The sequence below is a fragment of the Thermobia domestica genome, chromosome 4 (genome assembly GCF_964235325.1).
Source record: "Thermobia domestica chromosome 4, izTheDome1.hap1.1, whole genome shotgun sequence".
Taxonomy (NCBI): Eukaryota; Metazoa; Arthropoda; class Insecta; order Zygentoma; family Lepismatidae; genus Thermobia; species Thermobia domestica.
The window spans coordinates 221,740,807-221,760,985 of record NC_137457.1 but is presented as its reverse complement, the minus strand read 5'-3'; the positions used below and the strand labels follow the sequence as shown (position 1 = coordinate 221,760,985).

General features: G+C 36.4%; 1 protein-coding gene across 2 annotated transcripts in view; it reads left to right on the top strand.

Annotated features, from left to right (window-relative positions):
- Positions 1-20,179, top strand: part of LOC145683874 (potassium voltage-gated channel subfamily KQT member 1-like) — an 802,890-nt gene that overhangs the window by 358,885 nt on the left and 423,826 nt on the right. For both annotated transcript variants that reach the window (XM_081755499.1, XM_081755500.1), the window contains exon 2: positions 9,068-9,202. In XM_081755499.1, coding sequence (XP_081611625.1) covers positions 9,068-9,202 — 135 coding nt within the window. The remainder of the gene's footprint in view (positions 1-9,067; positions 9,203-20,179) is intronic.

Sequence of the window (20,179 nt, the reverse complement as noted above, 5' to 3'; positions counted from 1 at the left end):
AATACAGTTCATAAATGTCTCTTTGCCCAACTGAAAATATTTCTTTTCCGACACAAATATGTTAAATCTCTTTCCCTAATAGAGGGTGTAGCCCTCGCAATGGGTGCTAGCTACACCATAGCTAGCTAACTTAAAAAAAAAAAAAAAAAAAAAAAAAAAAAAAAAACAATTATCTGAAGAATTTTTGTCCATTACAGCATTCTATTTTTTTATTATCATATAGGCGGGGCGCCTAAATATTGTTGGCTTATACTTACGAAATGTCTACAACCGACCCTGTTACGGTTATATATACATATAGCGAGAGAGAGAAAGAGAGAAAGTTTTGACTCAGAAAAGTTCAGTTGAACGTACGATGCAACATGGGCTCCTGAAGGGATTTTAAACGAATTTACTATACGTATACATTACCATCTGGACAATTTACCCCTAAAAATGCTTTCGATCACTGAAATAAATTCCTGCCTACGCCTCTGTAAAGCAGTAAGAATTTTAGGGACTAATCAGGGGATAATGCCTCCCTGGAGCAACGACAGTTCCCCAGAAATCATAATTACCTCTGATAGGTCCGGATGTGACAACGGTATTTGTGTATTACCACTCTTCACTCTCAGTGTACTGAAACTTAAGTAAAAGGAACTGTTCTGAAATCTTCACCGGTTCTATCCTCTGAAACCGCATGCGAATGGGGCCGACCTTGGTCATATACCACATCTGGAATATTATTATTTATGTCAGAGCGAAAAATATATATTCGACATAAATATAGTTTGTTTTCGATTTTATTTATTTATTTATTTATTTATTTATTGCCTGTCACCTCCATGCCAACCAAGGCTTAACTTGTACTTAAGCAACATCGACAGCGTCACTATTAATCTGCGACCACGAAAACTATGATTTCGATACTAATGTTGTTCATATTTGACTACTTTAACATGTCCCTTCCCCCCTTTGTTACGAATGGCTTCAGTGTTTCGCCCCACTGGAGCAAGTTCAACGAAATTAAGTATAGCTATAAACCACAATCTGTAAAATAAATGTGCGGGTGACAGGCCCGTAGCCAGCCCAAAAAATTAGGGAGGGCGGTAGAAGTTAGGGGGGCCCGACCCAATCATATTATACTTCATCACCATATTATAGTTTATTTGCAATCCTACCTTGAAATTTTATGTGGGCCAACCAAAGTTTAGGGGGGCCCGGCCCCCCTTGCCCCCCGTGGATACGGGCCTGGCGGGTGATCTTTTTCGGAAAGGAATTCATTAGCTACTTTTCCAATGTGGTGGCTTTATTCGCTTCCCATGCTAAAGATTGCCAAAGAGCTCAACTTTATTTGCACCACTGTGCTATGAATATAGATTTTAATGGCATTTACTTTACTGAATGCTCGCTTAGGTGATGCTCTCGTCACAGGAAAAGTGAGATAATGTTATAAATGAGTAGGGATATAAACAAATACGGAAAACTATTAGCAATGACACTACTCGAAATGAGTTTTCGCAATGTAATGGGGCAATATTTTATTCGAATGTGAAGGAAATCATTGCATAAATTGTCCCTTCCCCTCCTTAGAAGTCTAAGCTACAATACGTATCTAATAATTTTGAATTAGAAATATATGCATCGAGTTTCATATTCTTAACTTTAAGGTGTCCTGAGTTAAGTAAATGAATAAACTTCCTGCTAACGAAAGAGTAAAGCTTTGGGCTTTAATAGTATCGGGTGTGTAATTATTCATTTCAGCGACCCCGAAAGCTATTGAATAGATACTCATATCTTTCAATTAGGAATTTTTAATTTTCACCCCTCCCATTACACTCAATGCCGATAATGCTAAACTTTGATGTGAACGATATAGAGGGAATCATACATAATTCATGTACTCAAAAGCTATGGATTTAACATTAATATCGTTCATTTTCGATTATTTTTACATGTTCCTATGTCTTCCATAATAGAACTAGAGGTGATACGGATTTCGATTCCCGTCAGGAGTCGTGTGGTTCGGGTTCCACGTTAAGTCGTAGATGCACGTCTTGTATAGATTAGTAGCTGAAAGACACGCTGAACTCTATATCACCTCACCTGGTGAGATATTCTACGTTTGCATAATTTATAAACCACTTTACTTTCTTTCAATCTCTTCCTTCCTCTTAGGAACGCATAGGTTCAAACCCAAACATTCTTCACGGTTGGAGGACGCAAGGATACTGTACCTACTCTTATAGGACTAGGTAGTGAGTTGCGCAGTTTGAGTAGCACGCACGAATAAACCACGCTTACATTAATATATATATATAATAAAATCTCATATTAGGACTTACTCTGCACGTCAAACTTTTAACATATGCGACTTTTAAATTCTGTTCTTCTGCTTTATTATTATTATTATTATTATTATTATTATTATTATTATTATTATTATTATTATTATTATTATTATTATTATTATTATTATTATTATTATTGCAATACCTATATGAAGCAATTATCTCGGCAAACTTGGTTAATACACACCATTCAGGAACCGGTAGTTGTAGAAATCAGGCATTTCCAACAGAAGTTGTTAGCTCAATCGGTAGAGCGCTGAGTCATGGATTCAATGGTTGCGAGTTCGAATCTAGTCTAAGTCAATAGATTTTTTTCCTTATATAATTCTTGAAATGGAAATGTTTCTCTCTTCACCTTTATCTCATAATTCTGAATAGAGATGTTTGGATGTGAAAGAAAAAGTATACTAGAATATAAGAAAAGAGAGTTAATTTATATGATACCTTTGGCAATTTTTAACTATATTTTCACCTATCTAGAACGTTTCTAAAAAGTTCAGACTTCTAGAGCTCCTTTTCGCTCTGTTATGTGTCGTTTAATTAATTTCTACAGTTACTTAGTGAATCACATATACATATATTACAGATGTCGTATCTCTTTCTCTTCTCTCTACATCATGTCTGGAGATGAATGTTTTGACAATAGGTTACAAACACGATTTTAAAAAATAATACGATCTGCGATATCAGTGATACATATTGTGGTGTTTAACTTAACATATAAAACAATAAATAGAAAAACTGAGAATACGAATCTTTTCGTGCACTGATGCTTCAATAACAGTGAACTGATGCTTCAAATCTGTGTCTTTACTCCCTTCACCTATGTTAATTCCCTAGTCAAAATAAAAACTCTTCAAAATTAATCACAAATTCTTATACAACCATCCCTTCCTTGGAGTACTGCGCGGTCACATACCCGTCACTGCGATGTAAAGGCACTTATGGCGACGAGGATACAAAAGACAAAAACTTCAAAGAGAACTTAACAAGAGTGAAAATTTAGTTGTTGCAATTATTAAACAGAAAACTTCCCAAATAATATATAATAATAGGCTGGTCTAGTTGCTAGCGCATTTGGCACACGGGGTTCCGGATTCGATTCCCGAGAGTCTTGAAATTGAAACTCACTACGGTAGTCGGAATCCACCCAAAACTATAGGTCCACGTCTCATATACCTCTATATACAAGGGACGCGAAACTCTAATCAAATCAATAGTAATAAATGGTATTGTTATTATTATTTAGCACATTTTAGTAAAGGAAATTAGCAAACATTATATATAATCTGTTTTATATTATTTTTATCTGTTCATACTTATAACATTCCTTGATTGCGGAAGTTTTAACATCTTGAAGTTGCAAAACAAAACCTAAACATGCAAATATTTGTACGGAAATTGCGAGAGCAGCTTGTTTGCTCTGAAGAACCTCTCAGAAGTATGAAGCTGCTTTTCTCTTGGGAATCATAACAAATGGTTACAACATTAGTTTATGTAAAGTAAGAGAACGCTATATGATGCTAGAAAAGAAGAAATGTTGTTGTAATTACCATTTCTAATTACTAATAGTGTATTACTACTCCAAGGATTGCTGTTGCCAAAAGGATATTTCTGAACAATAGAAAAAGCCAGCTGCAAGAGCTTGGACTATATAATAACAATAGAGAAAATTATATTTACTGTTGGGTACAAGTAACAAAACGAGATGTACATTGAATAATGAAAGGACACCAAAGGGTCGTGAGTGTTTCCCAACTAAATGATTTAGACAAGAACATTATCCTGGTTGCATTGCTAGATTTACAGTTTTGTTCAAAAAAAATACATGGCCACCTATCATTCTTTGTGCTCTTAGGAATTAAATTCCTAATAAGTAGGATTTAATAAACGTGAAGCTCCTTTGCCCAATTGAGATATTTACTCTATTTAAAACAAAAGTATTTAAATATTAGAATTTCCGACACACATTTTCTGGAATATGACCTTTCAAAGTAAGGTGGGTGGCCAAGATTTTTGGAACAAGTCTGAATATAAAAGGCATGGTTTCAGCTTTCTCACTCTAATCAAACGTATAATGTCAAAGTAACTCCTGAAACATTTAAGTGTAAAACACGATCAATATATATATAATAGATGTTTTGAAAAAACTTCGAAGAAAACTCAAGCTCAAGAGTAAATTGCCGATTGTCAATTTTTTTGAGACTGTCTATTAATTTAACACTTTCAATGAAACTTGAACAAAATAGCCTGACTCAGTTTTTGAGCAAATTGTAATTTACCCCTTTTGGATTTCTTACAAGAAACAATTTGTTCCGCATTAGAGGATTTTAAATGAAACATACATTTATGAAGCGTTAAAAACGTCTCTTTGGATTTGTGGAGAAAATTGTCCAAAAAGAACTTGCCCCGAAGAGTAAACTGTTTCTTCTGGTGTTCTCGGGATTGCTGCCAGAGTGAGTGTTGCTGTGCTGAGCTTTCGTTACCATACAGCGGCAACATCTTTGATCTTGACGTTGCCGCTGTATGGTAACGAAAGCTCAGCACAGCAACACTCACTCTGGCAGCAATCCCGAGAACATTGGATTAATAGTAGACGCCAGCAAAGCTTCAAGATCAATAGATTTTCGAGAAAATTTGAATTTTTGAGAATGTTTTGATGTTGAACCTCCAGTAAACTACACTCTTTTCTGGAGAGTTGGAAGAAAGTTCAAAAAATCTCCATGGTGGGTGTGTGAAAGCTTCAAGTTTAAATTTGATTTGGATATGTTGAACGTTATGGCATTTAAATGAGTGTATGGGCAACCAGGGCAAGAGTGAACACTTTTTGTAAATCAAAGAATTGCGGTGTAATGGTGACAGCGAAACACACAATATCTCTTTGATGTGAAAGCCTGTTATCTCTAATAACATATACACTCTAATTATGACAAAGCAAGCAAAGGATACAGAGGAATAACATAGTTTTGGCGAAGGAAAAATTTTCTACTGTTGCCCCATGTAGTGGGGTAAGAGTAAACAACGGTTGGAGCAACACTGTACAGTCGAATAAAAACATAGAAGAGAAAAACATAAACGCAAAAAAAAAGACACATTGAATCATAGATGTGTATGTACTCGTTACATGGAACTACAGGAAGTTATAAAATACCAAACACATTAGTGACAAATGGAACTGGAACTGCCAACAAAAGTTACAGTAATATATCATACATGTTATAATGACAAAATATGAAAATAGGAGGAATCAGCTCAACATTCGTCACAAAACTGTTACGTGCGGTGCTACACACGTACACAGTGGTCACACACGTACACAGACTTCCTTTGTTTAAAATTGTAATATCCCTTTTAGCATCCCGGGTTTTTGGGGTATTTTTTTAGATTTTCAGTCAAGCAGCTACTGCATCGTCACTATTTATCCTAGGATTATGGTCCATACCTCATTCTCTTCAGAATGGAGCTGGCTTTCAAATGGTACCACTTGCATGCTCATACCATATACCAGAAGAGGGAAAAGTGATGTCAAAGGGAAAATTTCGGGGGAAATTTTTTTCACACTTTGGGCCCCTCTGGAACGGCCCTGTGTGAACGTAGAGATCTCAAAAAATCTTATAAATAGTACTTGGTAGACTGAATGTGGTGCCAAATTTCAAGTTTCTATCTTGAATACTAAGGGCGGGAGAAATTTTATCAAGAATCCCCACAATGCCCCAAATTACCGCAAAGCACCATGATCTCAGGTAAAAAAAAAAAAATTCCTGAGACATCTCTATTTACCCTAGGACTATAATCTGCGAATCATTCTCTTCAGAATAGAACTGCCTTTCAGGCGGTACCATCCACATGTCTCCATCATGTATCTAAGGTGGGAAAATCCCGAAAAAAGAGATTTTTTGGTCTAAATATCCTTTTTTTCAAGTTTTAGCCCCTCTGGATCTTCCCTGTTTCAACGCAGAAATCTAAAAGAATCTGTTAAATACTACTCGGTGGACTGAATGTTTGTGCACAATTTCAATCTTCTAGGTGCAAAAATAAGCCCGCAAAAAAAAAATACCGAAAATGTCCCATATTCCCTATACAGAAGTATATTTTGATAAAAATTCCCTGACACATCCCTAATTGCCCTAGGGTCATGTTTTGCCCATCATTCTCTTCAGAATAGAACTGCCTTTCAGACGGTATGAATCACGTGTCTCCATCATGTATCTAAGGCGGGAAAATCCCGAAAAAAGGGATTTTTGGTCTAAATATCTCTTTTTTCAACTTTTAGCTCCTCTGGACCCCCCTTGTTTTAATGCAGAAATCTGAAAAAAAAAATCTGGTAAATACTACTCGGTGGGCTGAATGTTTGTGCACAATTTCAATCTTCTACGTGCAAAAACAAGCCGCCAAAAAATAATAAACATAAGCTTAATAAAAGAAAATATATATTTTAGAATTATGATGCCATCACCTCCTATGTCTCGACGCAGGAAGGTGTGAAAGCATACGTAAGGTCCTCTATATTGCCTCTGGACTTGAAAAACAAACAAACAAAAAAAACTGACGAAAAAGCTCAAATAGGAGAGTTATAACGCAATGCACTATGAAACACCCGTATGGTACAAATTGTACCATCGGATCTCTTAAAGGATATGTTCGTGAGACCACTCACTGCATATCATACAGGAAATCTACATTTCAACGTTTGGGGTATCTGAAAAACACTTCCCCACAGAATTGGCAGGGCATATCCATGTCGTCCGGTACAGGTATATTTGACTGATGCTTTGTGGTTGGTTGAATGATTTTGTTTGCTGTTCCTAGCTTCTTTTGTGTTCCCGCGCAACATTGCCTGTCGTCATTCTCATGCGGTATGGCATGTGCTCAGGCTGTGAAATTCTAAACGATAATGCAAACGTTTTGTTAGTAGTCTATGGCCGCCAATTTCACTCATCTCTGCAAATGTCTTTTACTCAATGTTACATGTTGGCTCCCATATTTTCTTTATCGCACTATACCACAAAGGGTAAGAGTGAACGTTAATGCTTGCCCCGTACACTCTTGCCCCGCCTTAGGCATATTCCAATCATTGCTCGCCATCCTCCGTCTAAGCACTTTTTCTTGTTGCGTACTACTGATAAGAAATACGAACCGATACAGCTTTTCTATGAAATATTTGCAGTCCTGTACCTTCAACTGAAACTACATTACATACTGTGACACGATTTACGAATCTTTTACTGTTTCCCTTCTAAAACAAACTTTCCATTCTGCTGCTCTTCACACTGCACGCACACTGCTCCTTTCCTTTTCCGTTCTGACATATGCCATGCCGAACTAGTTTTCAACATTCACTTATTTACCGACGTTGCCACTTCTTCGTAAATAGTGTTTTCACTCTTGCCCCGGCGTTCACTCTTGCCATGATTACCCATACGTAGAGTGGATGGGACAGATGGATGTAGAGATGAATAGTCCTCCAGATATCACTCACTTTTTCGGTATGTAAGTACCACGAAATGTGCAAATTTGTTGAAATCTTGACTTCGGTCTTTCTTACCATCGCCATACTTTCTTCTCGTTATATACGTGTATTATACAGTCCAACACATCTTTAAGTATATACTCTTGGCTGGCCAAATATCCGTGAATGCATATTAGATGCGATTATTCATTAATTGAACGACAGTTGGATCCGGACGGTGCATCTGTGTAGATATTATGAAAAATGAAAGCGGTCGCTCATCTTGTTAGCACAGTACCACCGGGACAGATACGGCTGTCATGACGCTGCAGACAGAAGGGAATTCATCCAAGAGGTGAATGTCGTATGAATAGGCTCGGATGCGACGTCAGAAGCATCATTTAAGCTGTACACACACGCCTGTATTGTGAAGTTAGTGAGAGCAGTGCCGTGCTAATATGATCCGCCAAACGACGTTTATGTTTATATACAGCAACACATAATTTATACGCTAATATTCAAGATATTGTTATCCCCATCCACCATTGCTATACTTAAAATAAATCTATCCACTCTGTTATGCATTGAAATCGTGAGCGTCGTTGTATATTGTTTTATCGAAGTAATCGATTCCATATTTAATTGGCATCAGTCTGACTACATATCGTTCATCATGAGCACCAGGTTAACAGAAAAGTTATCCGCCGTTGTCATATGCAAGAATTCTTTCGTGATCAAAGGCTGACATCTATTGAAATTGCTTTCACATTCGACGATAGCCATTGCCTAACCATTGAGAATATATTCACGTCACATCGATACTCGCTGCTATTGAAATGTGGCTCTCTAGACTGCCTCCAGCTGTTGTTCCCAGGATCCATGGACACAGTCGAAGGGGCTCCATTGTTAGTAATTGTACTACCCTCTCAACTTCTACATATTCTTTAGCTTTTGGATCCTAGCTTTTGGATACTATTGCTCGATATTACAAATGAAACATAAAAAAGATATATCGGAATGATCCAACATTCTAAGTTCAAGGTTATGGTAAGGCTCGTTCCACTAAATTATGTATGAATTAGAAACTAAAGTGGAAAACGGAATACATTTAAGAATAAAGCAATCGAATTTTTAAACGTTTTCAAAGAATTGTGTGTGTTTATAAGAGAGCAATCCCTTGACAATCGTTCATAGATCTTTATTTAAATGAAATTTCTAAATGATTCTATATATATTAAATATGAATTTACACTATACATTAAAATTTGTTGTTTTCGTTTCATTTCAGATTTTGCATGGTTTTTGCATGCCTAGGATTTAGTGTTTTGTCCACAATCGAAACATTAGAAGCCCTCGCTAGTGTTATACTATTCTATTTGGAAATGGTGTTACTTATTTGGTTTTCGATAGAATTCTGTTTGAGGTAAGTAATTTGCTTTTATTTTCTAAATAGTTTGATATAATAAACAATATAATTTAAAATTCAGTCCGGTTATGTACAAGATTATATATAACTTTGCAGGAAACTTTTTGAATTTTGTATTAATTATATGAAGGTTTAGTTGTTCATGTTTAAAATGGTAAAATGGTAAAACTGTAACGAAGAAAAAGGAGATGTTTTCTTGCTAATACACCCATAGAAACGTATTTAAGAACAACCATTACTGTGTGGTTATTCCAACATTAAATTTTCCATTCACTGTGAAGTTATTCCATCAAGACACCCTGTTAGACATCCTGAACACGTTATGCACGGTATTCAAAAATATACAGTACTTATCTTAATAGTTGGTGCAATCATGCCAAGCAGCTTCTGCGTTCAGATAGGTAGATACTTATACTACTGATGAACGATTATATGAAATATGGTATCCCATACTCGCTATAGTTTTGCACGATGGTTGTTGTCGGGACTTGGTTGGGGATCAGATGTCGGTTTACCATGTTTCACATGTACTTTCTACAGCTTAGGTTCGGAAACCCAGAAGGAAATCCCGAATAGAGCATCCAGCGGTATGAGGACGCGTGATGGTCTGCTGAAAGGTGGAGTCCTGCAAAGTGCCCAGATAATATCAAAGGACAGGACTGACAGCGTCAAATATGCACGACGCATTTGTCGTACATTTTTCTCTTGATATTCCTCTTAATGGAGATGAATAAGATATGTTGATTATTTTTCCATACCACAATACCAGGTGCGGGTCTTGTATGGTGAGTGTGAATATACGATAAATTTTCCCGTTCATGTCTTCATGTACATACATTTACTTCTGTATATGATCGTCATTGTGTTCTTGATAGAAAAGACTGATACTATTTCTCATGTGCTTGGACACAACTGGGCTACTAGATACTTTCTCGATGGTGAGTAGATGTCAAGGATAGTCGTGTAAGAGAATCTGGAAAGCATGGTCTGCTTCTGTCAAGAAGTGTTTTAGTTTCACGCGCTTATTTGAGGTGCCACAGTACCTTTGGTTGCGTTAACGGCTGCCATTTTGCCAGTTAGGATGGTTCGAAGGATCGTTTTGTCCAGGCACTACCCAGTGCGTCGAGAGCCATTGAAAATCATGTGTTCTGAGGATACTAGTTAATTCTTATCATGTATACCTCCGATGGACCGACATGTCACTACCCATGCGAGTGGAAATTCTGCGGAACAGCTACAAGTCCTGTCACAGTCCCACTATCCGGCCATACTTGTAGTCACATAGTTGCTTAATAGATGTTTGTTGACACGGTCGTGAGATTGCTGACACAAGGGTTTACGCACACACATTACTATATTTTTCGTGTCATCCGACAATCTTCAAGCGACTAGCCAATGTGCTGGGAACTTCAAACTCAGAGTATGCCCTCTACTGACAGTTGTGCTGTGGCGTCAATTTCATTCAAATTGGACAAAGGGTACAGGATGTTTCCACCTTAGCAAATTCTCTGATAATACTTTGTATTTGTAGAGTTTTAGAGGAGTAGTGTTTTATTGTGGTGAGTGGTACTTAGAATACCTGAAAATTTAAATTGAAAATTGAAAATTTAAAGGTGGAAATGAATAACAATAAAATGAGTAAAGTGGATTTGAGTGAAGAGCGATGGACAGGGAAAGATTAGATAGCATCAGGAAATTACACAATATTATATTCAGGTGGTGTTAAGGCCAAAAGTAGTGTCCAGGAAACAATGAGAAAATAGCAAAAAGTGTAATCAAAGAGGAATGCTGAAGTAACTGTTTGGTGTTTGTAAAACTAAGTGCAAAACCAATGGATATTGTAATAATAGAAATTTATATGCCAACAACTGACCATAATGACAATAGCATAGAAGTAATATACTGTATGTTGAGATTAGTAACACATTGCATCAGGAAGGAAGCGGTAAGGTAAACCCCATAATAATTTGAGAGTTCAACAGCGTAGCGGGAGAATGAGCTGGGAATAAGGTGACGGCACCATTTGGACTAAATAGAAGAAACGCATGTGACCAAATACTTATCGACTTCTGTAGGCAACATAATATTAGTGACGAATATATTGCAAAGAAAAGAAAATCCAAGCTGTACACTTGGAAGAGTCCAGGAGATAAGAAACGCTATCAAATCGATTACTTTCTTGTCAAGCAACTTCCAGGAATAGCGTACGAGACGCGAAGACACTACCGGAAGCGGACATTAGTTAGGATCACGATCTCCTAGTTGCGGAAGTCCTAACCTGGTTAAAGTTAATCAAGTAAAGTGGAATATCAAATCGAAAATAAAACTTAGAGCGACTAAGAAGTTTGGACCGTGATGTGAAACAAGAGGCTGAAGAAAAATTTTGTGCAATGGGCGATATGGTAGGCAATGTAGAAAATAGTTGGGGAAAAGTTAAACAGATTCTAGTACACAGACTCCACAACAACACAGGCAGGATGGAAAGAACACCGGGAAAACCATGTGTAATTGAAACGATGCTTAAGAAGATGAGGAATGAAGAAAGGTGAAAACCTCGGACATCAAATAATAAAGAAAAGTGAATTATGAACTGAGAAGAGATATGGACAAAGCCAAAGAGTAGTATATGGAACAAATATATGAAGAAATAATGCAACTTCTGCAGCGTTGCAGTAATGTTCTGATCTGATCCAGAAAGCACAAGAATTAAGAGGGAAGCTAACAAAAGTACACGCACTTTTGGAATGGAAGATCAACAAGATTATGTAGTCACTGACCATCAAAGAATCCTTAAAATCTGGGAGTAATACATAAAGGATCCGCATGATCAAAAAACACTCCAAAGATAGTACAATCGAAGCAGAGAAGGTAGTGGATGATGAAGAAAAATGACTTAGTATATTGATAACTGAAGTAGTATCAGCCATCAAAGATATGCGAAGGAAGAAGGACACTGGAGACAACAACATACCAACGGGTTTACTCAAGAGATTAGGAGGCAATGCAATGAAAATACTGACTTCATTTATTAACAAGATCTACCTAAGTGGAAAAAGGCCAAAGGATTTTTTTCATGTTACAATGGTTGCATTACCCAAGAAAGAGAAAATAAAGAAGTGTAGTGATCACAGAACCATCAGCCTTATTTCCACAGTGGAAAAATTATTGATCGCATACTGAACAGGTGGCTTGAAAATAAGATAGAAGCAACGTTAGTGGAAGATCAATTTAAATTCCGGAAAGAAGGCATCACAGAAGGCTATTGGGTTAATGAGAATTATATCTGAACGAGTTTTTGAGGTGATGGAAGAGTTGTGTTTGTGCTTCATCGACTGGTAAAAAGCTTTTGACCGGGTTACGTAGATCAAACTTCTGAAAATACTTAAAGAAATCGCGCTCAACTGGAGAGACCGGTGACTTATTCATAAACTGTGCATAGGATAACAAGTGAAATTGCTCTTAAATCAAGGAGAAACCAATAGAGTGGAAAATGGAAGGGAGGTCAGACAAGGATGTAGTACAGAATATATCGCAATGTTCCATGAGGAAAGCATTAATGGGAATTGGAGATTTCAGGTAGGAGGGTAGATCATTAAAAAGATCAGCTATACATACAGATGATACGGTTATTATGTAGCTGGAGCAAAGAAAAACTATAGGAGATAATGGGCAAAATAGTAGACACTGCGAGAGCTACATGGAATGAAAATCAATATCGAAAATCAACATTAGATCAGGTCAAGAATTGCCATAGCCAAAGAGGCATTAAACAAGAAAAATTCACTATTAACTAACAGGATTAAAAATGGACTAAGGAAGAAGCTAGTCAGTTGCTATACATGGAGTATGGACTGTATGGTTCAGAGACGTGGGTATCATGGACGTTAGAAAACAGATATTTAAAAAGCGTCGAAATGTGCTGCTGGAGGAAGATGGAGAAGATAAAATGGACATAAAGAGTAACAAACGAAAATGTTTAAAATGGGTAGAAGAGAAGAAGACGCTTTTAGGCAGCATCCTTTGCAGGAGGATCGATTGGATTGGACACATTTTGGGAGGCATAGTGGTTGAGCGCTTATCTCTGGTGCATGGGGTCCCTTGTTCGATCCGCGGCCATGGTGGACAACATCGTGCTCGTACGTTTTCTCGAGGTACTGCCGTTTTCTCCCATTTTCTCATCCCACCAATTCTTCCATAATCGTTCACTTGCTTTAATCATCGTCATCCCTAGCCTAATAGGCATAATCGTGGGACGTTAAACTCAAAAATTTCATTTTTAATTTTCATTTTTGGATACATCTTGCAAAGAAATTATCTTTTTCATACCGCCATAGAGGGAAAAGTGGGAGGAAAGCAAGGAAAAGGAAGAATAAGAACGTAACTGATCAATGAATCAATGGGAGTTTAAGAGGAATTAGCTGATACCGATCAGAATGTATTGTTGATGGTAAGAGTTATTGCTGGCGATTCGTAGTCTGCACTTCAGTATGTATGGCAATAATATATTGGCCAGTTTCCTTACGTACCAGTCACTGAATATAGAAATTATGCATTAGATACTTGCACCTACTAACAGTGCATTCATAATTTGACCTCTTTGGAACTCAGAGAAGTATCCCATTTTACATAATCTCCATTTAGACATTTCAACACACGCAGGGCTACGGTTGCTCAGTGGTAGAACGCTTATGTTTGGTGCACGGGGTCCCTGATTCGATTCCCAACTAAGTAAGTGTGTGTGGTGGACAACATTATGCCCGCGTATTTTCTCGGGTACTTACATTTCCTCCTACATTCTTGTTCCGCCGATTCTTCCATCATCAGTCACTTTCCTTAATCATCTGTCTCCCTTAGCTTAAAGTGCATAATCGTTGGGCACTAAACTGAAATATTTCGTTTAATTTTCATTCATTTCTTCAGCACATGCCTTCGTTCTGTCGCATCTGACGTACTACAGACGATCACATCATACTACATCGTTTAGCCGATGCCAGCGGTGTGTTATGTGATCGTCTCTAGTACAACACTATCTAACTAGTATCACATGCCTTATCATATATTTTCCAGGCAATGTAACTGACACATATTTTACATGTTAAAAATTACAGGTGTTTCTATAATGTTGATATCTATTTGTAGTGTGCTATGCGAAGTAGAACCGAGCAAACTGTATTTCTTTTACATTCAGCTGAACTTATCTCCTCGTTTTGGGTTGAATTTTAACAAAATAATAGAAGCAACTAAGAGTAAAAGAAAACACGTTTGCAGCTTGAATCAAAATCGGAGAAAGTCAACGTTCTCGTGGACTAACACACGGACATTTCGGAAGTTTATTTCTTTCGTGCTTACAGCTGGATGCGAAAATGAAATGAGATTTTTCAGTTTTACCTCCAACACTTATCCACTGCGAACTAAAGGAGAGATCATTAGTGAAAGTAAATGATTATGAAAGAATTGGAGCAATGTAAACATGGGAAGAAATGGAAAATTCCGAGGAAACCTATGGACTCGATATAGTCCATCGCAAACTCGTGTGGTCTGAAATCGAACCAGGGACATCCTACACAAGAGATGAACGCTCTACCAATAAGCCACCATCCCCCCACTGTAGCTAGATGTGTTGTATTTCCTGGAAAATTGAACATTGCAGCAATACAGATTACAAATAGGTTTTATAGTGGTATTTGTAATAAATGATTCTTGAATTTGGGTTAGTTGCTTATAAGCAGTTTCTCCTTTTTCCTAAAATTCTGCCCGAAATAGATTACCTGTCCGAGTAAAAGAGAACATCTAGTAACTCTGTGATAAACGTACTTTGTCATAATCACTCAAGGAAATTGATAAAAGGCAAAAATTCGTTTACTTAGCATATGATGTTCTTGGGTATTGAAATTGAAACTAATAATTAAAAATAACTAACTACTTTGATATTATGTTGAATAACAACAGCTTTGGGCCTTGTAACAACATTCTTTGCACTACTAAACTTCAAAAAATGTAAATCCCGTAAGTCATGGAGTCTGGTCACCCTAAGTTATGAGGAAATTTATATCTTAAATGTGACAGAGGCGTGATACTATAATCTAACTTTCCTGAAGGCGATGCGATCTGGTGGGAAGTGGCCATACTGTGAGCGTTGCTCTTTCACAATAGTTTGTGCGTCCACTAACTGCACCAGATCCAAGTGTAGGTCCTATATCGGAGCCCACAATTAAAATAGTTCTCGTCCTTCACAATCTCGGTGTTACATAAGGGGAAAATTGCAAAATTCAAATCATTTATATCTTAACAACAATTTCTACTAATGTACTTTAATTGTAAAGCGTTATACAGAGTGGCCCATAATTAGGTATATGATGTTTGACTGGCTGTAGTACTTGTAAATCTGAATAAAAAAAAGTTCCGATATGGCAATACTGTGTAGTCTGAAGGTGGAGGTAACGGTCACTGGACTTAGAATCATTAGTGCATGCCAGGCATGATGGAAATGTCTGAACGAGACATTTCCGAACAGCTGGATCGGTCGATGTGGGTCTGTGGAGTGGCCAGGTCGATCTCCCGATTTACCACTACCTGACTTTTTCTTATGGAGTGTTTTAAACGACAAAATGTATCAACATCACATTCGCGATTTGGCCGAACTACGGAAAGCTATCACCGAAAATTTCCACAGGATATCAGTATGAGTCTATCAAGCTACTTGTGGTAACGTTAATCTTCGCCTCCAGGCATGTATTAATTTGGATAGTGCATAGATAGATCATGCCATAGAGAACAGAGATTGAAATTATTATAAGAGAAGGTATGAGAATAATACATTTATGTTCAATTTTATGTTCAAGTTATGTTGCTAGTTTCTTTACCGCAGTCTTTGAAATATCATGTACAGTGAAGTTCCGATTATCCGAGTTTCTGTTAACCGAGGTTCCGTGTTATCCGAGCTTAATCCAAACAAACAAAAAGTCTATTTTAGAAACTAGCCTGATTACAACGACAAGCAGTCTGTACGCTTTTGCTTCAGCAAGAAAGCAAAAATGATGTAATGATCCTACCCGAAGATACCACATGTAAGATAGCGAGCTTTAATCGTACGCCTCGAGTTTCAGTTTTCACATCAAAGTCACAAGAGGCTTATTTTGTCCAACAACAGAGCAGTGTGAGTGAAGGTGGGTATTTGTTTCAACAGAAGATAAGCTTGCCACTATTAAACGATTAGATAGTAGTAAAACTATCAAAAAATGTGGCAAGTGATTTAAGCGTTGATGAAGTGACCGTAGCTGACTGGAGAAGAAAAAGGACGATAATTGAAAAACGGGTGGACGTTTAACTGCAGATGAAAAACCCAAGATAAAAAAAAAGACAATGAAAGATAGCAATTACGAACACACATCAGAAGTATTGTTTTTGTTTTCAGAAGATGAGAGAAAAGGGTAGTCCATTTTCAGGTCCGATGTTACAAGCCATAAAAGAATGAGAAATTTACCGCAAGCAGTAAAATAGTAAATACTATACATCATTTTATGTGTCCATCCGTGTTAACTGAGTTTCTGCTTATCCGAGTTAGGTCCGGTCCACGTTAACTCGGATAATCGGGGCTCTACTGTACATAATTATTGCCCACCCTGTATAAAAAGTCGGTTTGGTAATATGATATGGTTAATTTTCTTACTGAAAATACAATCATAATATCATGTTGTGTGTTAAACTTATAGAGAAGTCCACAGTATTAATCATGTGAATCAAAATTCTTTCCCTAGTAGTATTTCATTTATTCGTATTCCCCAGTGATATCGATTTTACAAACCTTTACTAGTGTATATATAATAATTTAAGTTGTCTATTTTCTCAAGTGCCCAAAATCTCAAGCGTTTCATACGTAAATTTTGCTTCTTATTATTCTGAACATAAGATTGATCGTTTCCTCTCCAGTAATCGTTCATCCATTTTTCATCATCTCTAAAGTAAATTTATCACACAGAAAATAAATTCGTAGGATTTTTTCTCTAGGGATACTTGTCACGCAATTTCAATAATTATTCTACTTTAAGCGTAATCGCAGACTGGTAACAAAATTTTGTAGTCACAATATGATTGATTTGACGTTATATGTTATATTTATAATATTTCTATTTATGCAACGTCGATCTGATTTTTTTTTTTTTAATTTTAAACTCACAAGACAAACTTTCTCTTTCTTCCCTTTCTCTGTCTTGCTGTGTCTTTGATACTTTCTGTTTCTTTGCAGATCTTCTTGCAAAGTTAAGTTTGGATTTAAATCTCTTCTGACGTCTTAGGACACGGAAATATGTTAAGCTTCGGTATCGTATTTCATCAACGTTCCACACAGATTACCATTCATACTTTTAAAAAGTTGTCGTCAGTTTCTGTCAAGTACAGACAACTTGTGTGGAACTCTAAAACATAAAGGTAGAATCAATATTTAATATGAGACTTTTCTTTTTGCGACAGATGCTCTTTTTCGCATTTACACTGCATTCTAATGTCAGAGGCTTATAAATAAACGAAATGTGCATTTCGGCAGCATTGTCTTTCCCAAATAATGTATTGTGAATAAAACTCACACTCATTGTAAAAGTATTCTTTGTATGTTATCCCGTAACAAATTAATAATGATACATTTTTTAGTATTAAAGGCACTTTGATAAAATCATTTGAATCTTTTTCTGCAAAATAGATACATACGAGATGTGATTGGAAAGTTTTAAGACTGGGCTTTTAATTTAAAAATGACACTTAAAGGCTATTGCAATGGATCTCCTTCAAAGTACTTCCCTGCTTCCTGAACCCACCGAACCGAACAGTGTTTCCACTTCTGGAAGCATTCCTGAAAATTATCTTTTGTCAGGGTGTGAAAAACTCTTTCCGTATTTCCCTCGATATCTTCAACTGAACAAACTCTCTTCCCTTTCAGCGACAATTTTAATTTAGGAAACAGCTAGAAGTTAGCAGTGATCAAATCAGGGGAATTCGAGGGTTGTGAAAGTACAAGGATGTTGAATTTGACTAGAAATTCCTGGATCGATAACGCATAATGCGCCGGTGAATTGTCGTGGTGGAAGATCCAATTCTTCTCTTTCCAGAGAGCAGGATTTTCCGTCCGCAAATTTTCGTACAAACCCTGAAAGACACATTTTTAGTATTCCTAAATCCTCTTCTTGAATTTCTCACGTTATATTCACTCCAAAAATTCAAAACTTATATAGAATATGTAAAGAAAAACTGCTGTATGACATGCACTTTCTTAAATATATGAACAAATTATTCTTAATTGAAAGAGGTAATTGAAAATGTAGACGAAAACAAGTACATTTGGTTGTCAGAATTTAGCATTTCTATTATGTGTTTCTATTATGTGTAACCTTTCCAGTCAAATTTCATGTAGAAAGTAGGACTACTGAACTCACAAGAGCCCTAGGAAAAATTATATTTTTAAGTTCTACGTTTCATGGTTATGCCGGCTAAGGTAAAGGAGACGTTGATGATGAGTATAAAAGAAATAGTGGAATGAAGTAAGTAGGAGGAAACAGAACCCCGAGGAAACCTACACACACGGCGCTTATCCAGCACAATGCTCACGGGGTGAGAGCTGGGATACATCCAGGGACACAAGTTCCAGAGCTGAGTGGGCTTCCACTAAAACAACCATAAAGAAAGTGCTTAACCTTTTTGGAACAGGGTGAACCATTAAATTCACAAAACTTTAATAATAATAATAATAATAATAATAATAATAATAATAATAATAATAATAATAATAATAATAATAATAATAATAATAATAATAATAATGGTATTAAAATTTTTAAAGTTGCCCTAAAATTAGGCTACAGAAAAGTCGGGATTTCGGGGAGTGAGTCCGGACCTCCAGAACACACTTCTGTAACTACCCAAATATTAAACAAAAGCGTTCTACTAAAGTTTCACGTATAAACTATTTTACTGAACGTTTTAAAGAAAATAACCAATAAAAATAACTGAATATCACTGAACAGTAAGGCATATAATAAACTAACTTTTAGGATATGCAAAAGTAATTATAAAAGCTTTGCTACAAAAATACCTACACAGACCGTAATAAATTAGATGAGCTCCGAAATACAAAGTAACAAACTAGCGTATAAGTTTCAGTCTACAGAGCAATTGTTACTTAAAGAATGAACATACACTATTTCAAGAATCGAGATAAGACGAGAAATGTTTACGATACTTTTCGTCTTGTCTCGAATATCATCTCCAAAGCGTGACGATAATTTGAGTTAGCTTTGTCCCGTCTCGAATGTAAAATGTTAATTCTTGTCTCGAAGAACTGATTTGATAGTATTCCTGAAGATTTGATAGTTCAAGTATTGAAATATCCGAATATTTAAATATCTGAAGATAATAAAATGTGTGTCATCGCCGATTAATCGCTACCAAAAAAAAAAAAAAAAAATTACTTGCCCGTCATGGATCCGATCCGATGACCCTCAGATTACTGGTCAAGAACCTTCACCACTGAACCACGACCACTATGCGGTAAATCATTGGTCATAAGTGTTTTCACGTTAAGTTTTTCCGCCTCAGCTTACAAAGTTATATGCTAGGTTTCTTTGTTTCAAAACGTCCTTCGTATTTCTTTTATGATGTTATAAGTCAATAATCATTGGCATAGTTTATAATAATAACTTGAGTTGTTGTTAAACCTTTGGTTTACAATTTAGTTTCTTCTTCACACCAAAGTACAGATATGACAGATTTAATTCTTATAATCTGCATTTGGTTTCAAAGCAGTTGTCACTACCTGGTCAAGGACTTATGCCCACCACTAGTGTTGTAAAAAAACGGTTTTTTTCTGTGAAGTTTTTTTTTCAATAAAAAACATCGTTCTTTTTCATATTTTTTTCAAAAGTCTGTTTTTTTTTCTGGCAACTATTATTTATTGATTTATGTTGCAGATTATTGAAATAATCAACA